The sequence below is a fragment of the Pygoscelis adeliae genome, unplaced genomic scaffold (assembly GCF_000699105.1).
Source record: "Pygoscelis adeliae isolate BGI_AS28 unplaced genomic scaffold, ASM69910v1 Scaffold597, whole genome shotgun sequence".
Classification (NCBI taxonomy): domain Eukaryota; kingdom Metazoa; phylum Chordata; class Aves; order Sphenisciformes; family Spheniscidae; genus Pygoscelis; species Pygoscelis adeliae.
Genome location: NW_008825148.1, coordinates 241,091 through 249,437, shown reverse-complemented (window position 1 = coordinate 249,437; position 8,347 = coordinate 241,091). Strand labels below are relative to the sequence as shown.

General features: G+C 52.4%; 1 protein-coding gene across 2 annotated transcripts in view; it reads left to right on the top strand.

Annotated features, from left to right (window-relative positions):
* The first annotated feature begins 1,213 nt into the window (after positions 1-1,213).
* Positions 1,214-8,347, top strand: part of AGPAT6 (1-acylglycerol-3-phosphate O-acyltransferase 6) — an 8,780-nt gene continuing 1,646 nt past the window's right edge. The window contains exons 1-11 of one of the 2 annotated variants that reach the window (XM_009328294.1): positions 1,214-1,657; positions 1,783-2,106; positions 4,951-5,020; positions 5,359-5,656; positions 5,839-5,913; positions 6,358-6,447; positions 6,566-6,659; positions 7,138-7,253; positions 7,484-7,539; positions 7,877-7,962; positions 8,200-8,328. In XM_009328294.1, coding sequence (XP_009326569.1) covers positions 1,942-2,106; positions 4,951-5,020; positions 5,359-5,656; positions 5,839-5,913; positions 6,358-6,447; positions 6,566-6,659; positions 7,138-7,253; positions 7,484-7,539; positions 7,877-7,962; positions 8,200-8,328 — 1,179 coding nt within the window. In that variant the 5' untranslated portion in view covers positions 1,214-1,657; positions 1,783-1,941. Of the gene's footprint in view, positions 2,107-4,950; positions 5,021-5,358; positions 5,657-5,838; positions 5,914-6,357; positions 6,448-6,565; positions 6,660-7,137; positions 7,254-7,483; positions 7,540-7,876; positions 7,963-8,199; positions 8,329-8,347 lie in introns of both variants that reach the window. The other variant, XM_009328293.1, reaches the window with a different exon arrangement.

Here is an 8,347-nt window from a genome sequence, read left to right as displayed (position 1 = left end):
CAGCGTCGTCCTGGCGTGAGCCCCAGAGGTTGTAGCCAGCAGGCAGGGCTACCTGCGCTTGCCCCGGGGTTCATCGCACGTGGCTGCTGGCCGTGCATGCTGCCTGGTGTGTGGCCTGCCCTGACAGGCCAAAACTGGGTGACACAATGAAGGAATGCAATAACTGAGCCCCTCTTAGGGCAGCGGCTGCCAGCTCAGATGGCCGGTCTGACCAGTTTGCCAGCACGAGTCCTGGTTCTGATGGGTGACAGCTTTGGCATAATGGGCAGTTACATGCGTGGCTGTAGAGCTGCCTCTCACGGGGCATGGTGTGCGTGTTCCTTTGAAGCACTGACAATATTCTTAGCATTACTGGTATAGCAGTGCTAAGTCAGCAGCTGGAACACACTGTAAAGGGGAGCAAGAGGATCTCCCCAGACTCTCCTCTGCTCCGATGTCCTTGTCGGCTACCTGTTAAATCCCATCTTCAGGTTGACACTCCGTAGCCAGGTGAAGGTGGTATCTGGAGGGAAGTCTACCCCCGAGCAGACTCGTCTCTTTTTACTAGCCTCAGTTGGCCTTGTGCATACCCATGCTCTGGAGGGCGTCATCCCCCAGGAGGGCTGTAGTGCCGGGTGTTTCACCTTTGACTGGTCCCTGTGCCCCAACAAGTTCCACTTTGGCTAATCATCAGCAATAATTCTCCCCTTGGGCTAACTTCCTGCCCTGTAAAGCTGCCCTGTGTGACCGGGGGGTGAGGTGTGTGTACAGGAGTAGAGGAAGTGATTCCTTCCCAGGAATCTGGGTACCTGGCTGGCTCAGTGCTCTCGGATGCCTCTGAAATGAGAGAGGCAATAAGATCTTTGTCATGAGGATGGGTTTTCTGTCGCTCCATTGGCTCCTTTCCTGTACTTGGGACCTGATTGCAGCATCCTGTGCTCTAGGCGTGGTTCTGGACAAGTCTGCTCAATCTGAGGTGTGAATGGTATGAAAACAGAGGACGAGTGGCAGCAGGGGGGTGATTCCCAAGTCTGACAGTGCCAGGCAGTAGCTGGAGTGGAGTCCGAGTCTGCTGTGTCTCAGGAGTTGCTCTGAGTGATGTGACCTCAGCCCAAGCACTGCCTTCCAGGTTCAGAGCCCACTGTCCCTGGCCTCCTGCCACCCTCTCTGAGTTGACGTCTTTCCGAGCAGCGTGACTTGCCTGACTTCAGTTTCTCTTTCCTCCACTAGTGCTGGTGGCATGTGAGTGCCTCGTGTGCCAAGAAGCCAACTTGCTGTTTGAAGAGCTTTCCAGGGACACAGGCTTCATTCGTGTCTGTAACTACCCTTCAGCATGAGTGGATGCCAGGGACCTCTGGAATTAAACTTGTTCCAGGCGTCATGCAAGGATCTGCGCTAGTGCCTGTGTCCTCACGGAAAGAACAATAATAGCTCCACACACGGTAGGCTCCTGCAAGTGCCAACTCCCTCGATCTCCTCCAATGCAGGCTCAGGGATGGACTCCACCTTGTCCCTGTGAAGAGACTCTGCATGCTCTCAGCAGCCAGAAGGGGATTCTGCTGCCAGCTTCTTCACAAGCTGCCCCACAGCAGGACTTGCTCAGCGGCGCCTTGGGAGGATATCCATTCACGCGCTTGTGTCACTGCAGTGTCCACTGCACACCCATGGAGGAACCTGTGTGTGTGTTCCGTCTTCTTTGAGCTCCTCAGCCCACACTGTCTGAACTCACCTGGGCTCCTGGCAGGCTGTTTGCTTGTTTTCCCAACTGCTCTCCCTGATCCTGTTGCGTTCCCTCTCTTGCAGAGCCCAAAAAGGATGTGAACTTTGGAATGGGGTCTGTGAGCAGGCTGTGGACTCAGTGCATGTGTGAGACTGTTGCTGAATAACAGGAGGACTGGTTAATCGCTCCGGGCAGCCTTTCTGTCTGGCTGCAGGGCACCAGCCTTGCCTGGGCCCTTCACCATGTTCCTCCTGCTCCCCTTTGACAGCCTGGTTGTTAATCTCTTGGGGATTTCAATAACTGTTCTCTTCACTCTGCTTCTGGTTTTCATCATTGTGCCAGCAATTTTTGGAGTCTCCTTTGGCATCCGCAAGGTTTACATGAAAACATTATTAAAGATTTTTCAGGTAAGTCATGTTTTCAGAATTTTCTGTGTGTTTACAGGGCTCTTGTCAAGCATGGTCGTGCTAGGAAGGGAGGCTTTTGCCCCTCAGCAGAGCATTGCAGATGACTGGAGTGGGAGGCTTGTTTATTGGTGACATGTGCTGGTGCCAGATGACCCATTTGGGTCATTTCAACCAAATGAAGTTTACTAGATCTCTGTTCATGGGCTGTTTTCTCCCTGTAACTAATCCAGTAAGTCTTCAAGTAAAGTAGTAAGATAGTGTGGCCCGTAAGTATGCAATAGTACAGTAGGATCTGTAGATGTGCTGAGAGAAGCTGTGTGCTTGGATGGGTTAATGTCCCAGGCAAGGCAGAGTGCTGTTACAGTTCGATGTGGAAGGAAGCCAAAAGGGGTGTAGGGCGTGATGGGGAGGGACAAGGCTGCAGCCAGCGGGCTGCTCCTCTCCAGCACATGTTTGGATGAAGCAAAAGCAGGAGGTAAGGCAGGACTTTCTGTACTGCAAGCCCCGAGTGGTCTGTGGCCAGAACCCAGAGCTCTCAACACCCTTCTGTCCCAGAGTGCTGCCTGCTTTATCTGCTGAGCCCAGCAGTCATGTCTGGACCTGCAGCCTCTGAGGACGACCAGCAGCCCTTGCTGACCCTCTTGGCACAGAGAGACCAAGTGGAATTTTCCAACTTGGGGTCATGCTGTTCCCTTGCCTGCCTTTGGCAGACTAATTTTATGGGCTGTCTCACAGCCAACACCTCTCCTTGAAGCAAGTCCCTGGTGAGACCAGAATTTTTGCCAAATTCCTAGTAGATAAAGCCTACACCACCCTACCCTGGTAGCCCAAGCAAAAGGAAAAGGGGTGCCCTGTGCTTGATAGGGAAGTTTTAGGCTTTTAAATGTGGAGTTCAAGCTGCTAAAGGATTTATGATACAGCAACTGCTGTTTGAACAGGACTGATCTTCCCCAGGAGTATCTTTGTACTGGCTGGCTTGGGAAGGCAGCCCTGGAGCTTGCAATGTTCAGCTCTTCAAACTCTGAGTCCTCCCAAAAGCCTGAGGTGTGAATGGGAAGACCCTGGGCTTTGTGAGGTGCTTCGTTAACACAGATGTCTGAAGACCTGACTTCAAATTTAATGACTGAACTGGGAGAAAAAATTAATAAGAAGTTTGGTTTATCTGAAATGGAACTTTTCATCTTGTTTTCTTTTTTTTTTTCCTTTCTTCAATTCAGGAACGTTTAATCTCAACACCTCTTTTGGTGTTTGATTTTGAAACTATTTTTCTGAAAAGACTTTGAAGTCTATTTCAGCTTTTATCAAAGAATCTTTGTGGTGAGAGAGAGGAGCACTCTGGCAGAAACGCTCACAGATTTGTTGGAAAATTCACTCACTAGGTTTGGTCATTCAAAATTGTATTTTTGGGGAGCGTTATTTACCCAAAAGATTTTCCCAGCTCTAGAGACCAGTGTTGCGAACGTAGCCCAGAGCGGTAGCACTCGAGTCTGGCAACTTGTGGGACACAGCCGGAGTTGCAGGGCCTGGGGTGGCAGCTGCACATCTCTTTTGGTGGTGAGGGAGACCTGCCTGGTGCTTCCCAGGTGGGAGTCTGGGTTTTCTGCTACCGCAGTCAGGACAGAAATGAGCTGGGCTTGAGAGGAATGCCTTCTCCATAGGCTGCCCAGCTCCTGCTGGGTCAGAGCTCCTCTTCTGAATTCTCCTGGGATGGCAGCATCTAGACAATCTTCTGCAATCCTGCAGTTCCTTCTGCTGGCGGAGGAGGCTGCTAGATGAGCCAGACACTCTGTATGTAATTAGCATTCCCACATCGCTGCCTCCTCATCTGATGCTGGCATGGGCTGAGACCGGGATGCCAGGAGTTCCCAGCAGCTTCCCCTTCTTCACAGATCCCTGATGGAGCAGCTGGCCTGGAGCAATAAGCGTGTTGTATGCAAGTCCTCCTTTAGAAGCTTGTTCTCCTACCAAGCTTGTTCTCCTACCAAGAGTGTGAGGGTGAGAGGGTTATTTGGAGGGCAGGCAGGAAGACCAGCCAGAAATCCAGCCTGCAGTTTTTGCTGGTGCCCTTGAGAATTAGCTGAGAGAGATTTCTGTGGATGACAGGTAGTCTGGGCATGGGATTTGGCAGCCAGCTGCCAGAGAGCTGAGGGTCTGAGGGTGCTTGCTGCTGCTGTTTTGGACTGACTGGTGAGGTGAGAAGCAGCAGCAGCTGTTAGCTGAATCGGGGAGGGAAGGATCCCATCCTGTCATCAGCTTGATGTTTTTAGCAGCAGCCTGAAAACACAGTCTCTGCTTTGAGCTTGGAAGAAATGAGGGTTGAAAAATAGCACCGGTCCATGATCGGCTTCCTGTGCTCTGATGCGGACCACCCCGGCAGGATGCACGGTCCACCCAGAGGCTGTGCAGTGGCAACCACGTGCCAAGTGCAACAGAGCCTACAGGACATGGAGGCTGCAGAAAACCTTGCTGTGCCATCTCACCACTGAGCGCTCTTCTTCCCTCTGACACTCCCTGCTTCCCGCTGGGGCTCTGCTGTGCAGAATGGCACACAAACACGTGCACATCATGGCTGTCCTATGCCTGTGCTAGGCACCTCCCCATCAGTCCTCTTGTCCCATTGCAGGCAGATCTCTGCTGTAAAAATGTTCCTCCTGGGCCAGTCTCTGCTTCTGCCTCAGTTCAGTTGTGTTCATCACTCTCTCAGTTCTGTACGAAGCTTCCTGCTTTAACCCCATCTTCTCCCCTTAACCATGGTCTTACATGGAAATCGACTGTAAAACAGGGGTAGTATGAAGTAGAGCTACAGGCCTTGCGAATCTTGCTTGTCATGTCTGTCTCTTGCAGTGGGCGACACTGAGAATAGAGCGTGGTGCCAAGGAGAAGAACCATCCATTATACAAGCCCTATGTCAATGGTAAGATCCTGCCCTGCATGGGTACATAGGAAGTTCAAAATTCTTTGTGGGAGATGGGGTAAATGTGGTGTCTCTGAGCAGCTGAGGTATGCTGGGATGCCTTTTCCATGTAGATGGATTGGAGGGAGATATGGAGAGGTCCATTTCGTGAGGAAGGGGAGGGAAGCACCCAGGGAGTGCTTCATTTCTAGGTAGTAGGGAGGACTGGTTTATGCCTACCTGGACTGGAGAAAGGAAGGGGGCCCTGTGGAGGGCAGGTGAGTAAGGGCCCTGGTTCTCAGCTCTCTTTGAGCGGGCAAGTCGCACTTTGCTTAGAGCTGCCTGCTTGCATGTTGCAGGTATCATTGCAAAGGAGCCAACATCACTGGAAGAGGAGATCAAGGAGATCCGCCGGAGTGGCAGTGGCAAAGCCCTGGACACCCCTGAGTTTGAGCTCTCAGATATCTTCTATTTCTGCCGCAAAGGCATTGAGACCATCATGGACGATGAAGTGACCAAGAGGTTCTCAGCTGAAGAGCTGGAGTCCTGGAACCTGCTCAGCAGGACCAACTACAACTTCCAGTATATCAGCCTGCGCCTCACTGTACTCTGGGGACTGGGTGTGCTCATCCGCTACTGCTTCCTTCTGCCCCTCAGGTGAGTGCTGCTGCAGGAACTTGCCTGCCGAGATGGTGCTGATGGCCTGTTCCCACTGCAGCAAGTGCAACTGGTCTCCAAGCCCCACGGACCCTGTTCAACATGATCAGGAGAGACAGGCTACTTGATGAGTAGGGCCTGTGGCCTGGTTTTGCTAGCATGTAGCTTCCCTCTTTCTGCAGGATAGCCCTGGCGTTTACTGGCATCAGCTTGTTGGTGACTGGTACTACAGTGGTGGGATATTTGCCAAATGGAAGGTGAGTTTGTCTTAGAGGGAAGAGGGGATGCGGAGCTCCCTGTGCACTTTGAGACCTGATAATCCTGAAGTTTTCCTGCAAGGCCTGTCTGTTCTGCCTGCTGCAGACAAGGCAGGTGGTCGTGGCATCTGTAGCCTCTCAGGAGCAGACACCCTGTATTTTTAAACAAAGGGCCTAGGTGTGAGCACTAAGCCTGTGGCAGAGCGCTCAGCCCTGGGCTCTGAAAGGAATAAGAACAGAAAAGAGCAAAGGCCAAAGTTTTGTTCTCATGAGTTAAGAATCAGTGGTCATAAGCTGATGGCAAAACCCAGGACGAGACGTGTTTCTATGGAAGAGATGTGAAGTCTCTGTTGGATCTCATGGCCTGGGGCAGCTGGGCTGAGTGGCACTGTTACAGGGGAGATTGTAGAACTGCGGGGTGATGGTCTCTGTCCTGGGCTGCAGGTGTAAGGAGTTCCTGAGCAAGCATGTCCACCTGATGTGTTACCGGATCTGTGTGCGTGCCCTCACAGCCATCATCACCTACCATGACCGGTAAGGAGGCACTGTCTGCTGCAGGGTATCCCTTCCCACTAGCTGCTCCGTGCCGTGCCTCTTGCAGGCCTCACGCTTTGTTCCTTTGTCCTCATCTGTACTTTTGTTTTGCATTTAGAGAAAACAGACCCCGAAATGGAGGCATCTGCGTGGCCAATCACACATCTCCCATTGATGTGATCATCCTGGCCAGTGATGGCTACTACGCGATGGTAAGGTCTGCACCCCAGCCCCAGCTCTGCCTGCCACGGCCTGGCCACATGCGTGGTGGGAGCAGCAAGCATATTGCATGGGGCAAGGAGTAGGCAGCAAGAGGCTTTTGAGCATGCAGAACTACTTTTCCCTGCATGACATCGCAGGGCACTCTCAGACCCTGTGCACAGATACCCTGTTGTGCTTGGCCTGGGACTCAGAGTACCAGGGGTCTCTGGGCACTGCTTTGCAAGTAGAGCTCTGGGCTTTGCTATCCATGGCAGAGCAAAGCACTTCCCCAGCTGGACCTCCTGGACTGTGGAAAGCACTCGGGGCTTGCTACATCTGTCCTTCCAGTCAGAGCCTGGGACTTTTCCTTTCAGCCTTTCCAGGGCAGGGGTAGAAAGATGAACCTCAACTTGGCTGTGAAGCTAGGAGCTGCCTTGGCCTTCCATGTGTCCCCAGGTCTTGTAACTTGTGTCTTCTTGCCCTGTTCAGGTGGGTCAGATCCACGGAGGGCTCATGGGTGTGATACAGAGAGCCATGGTGAAAGCTTGCCCCCACGTCTGGTTTGAACGCTCTGAGGTCAAAGATCGTCACCTCGTTGCCAAAAGGTGTGACAGTTACTAGCTGCAGGGGGAGGTCTGGAGGCTGGGAAAGGGGGGGGCCTGCCCACTTCCCTTGGGTGAGGACGCTGCCTTGCCTCATGGGTGTTGGGACACTGTGCCACTGTTACTGGCACCCAGATAGTCCCCAGTGACTGCAGGATAAGGACTGTATGCTGTGTGGATTGCTAGTGATAGCTTCCATGCCCTGAGCTAATTGGTGACACTCTTCTGTTTAGGCTCACAGAGCATGTCCAGGACAAGAGCAAACTGCCTATTCTTATCTTTCCGGAAGGTGAGTTACGGAGCAAGGCCAGACAAGCACCTGGTGGAGAGGGCACATTGGGACAGCACCGCATCTCTGTTCCTTCCCTTCTTATGCAGCCAAGGGCCTTGAGACCCTTCATTGAGACAAAGGGGACATTGCAACTTTAGAGCTGACTGAACCCAGAATGTGGAAGTCAGATATATGATGTCCTGGTGACACATCCAAAGCACACAGAGAACAGGGTTTGGAGTGAGTGTTAGGGGGCCGTTGCTGGGTGCCTGCAGCCTAGCCATTAAGTGTATAGCTTAGACTTCTGAACTGACTTGCAAAGGGAAGTTGAGAAGATTGTGCTTGCCTCTTACAGGAACCTGCATCAACAACACGTCTGTGATGATGTTCAAAAAGGGGAGCTTTGAAATTGGAGCCACAGTTTATCCTGTAGCCATCAAGGTAAGAGAAGGCAAACATTCTTACAGCACAAGTAGCTCTCTGCGTGAGAGCTCAGTCTTGGCAGCCCAGTCTTGGCACTGCTGGGTCAGCAGCCTGGTCTGAGGGCATGGGGAAGCTGAGGTCACTCCGTGTAGTGCTCTGGGAGGGCTGGCCTATAGCTGGGCTTGGGGTGGAACTTGGAGCCTCAGGGAGGGTGCAAATACTGCCTGACTTTCATGAGCTCTTCTGCCTCTGTAGTATGACCCGCAGTTTGGAGATGCCTTCTGGAACAGCAGCAAGTATGGCATGGTAACCTACCTCCTTAGGATGATGACCAGCTGGGCCATTGTCTGCAGTGTCTGGTACTTGCCCCCAATGACCAGGCAGGTAAGTAAGGTGAACTTGG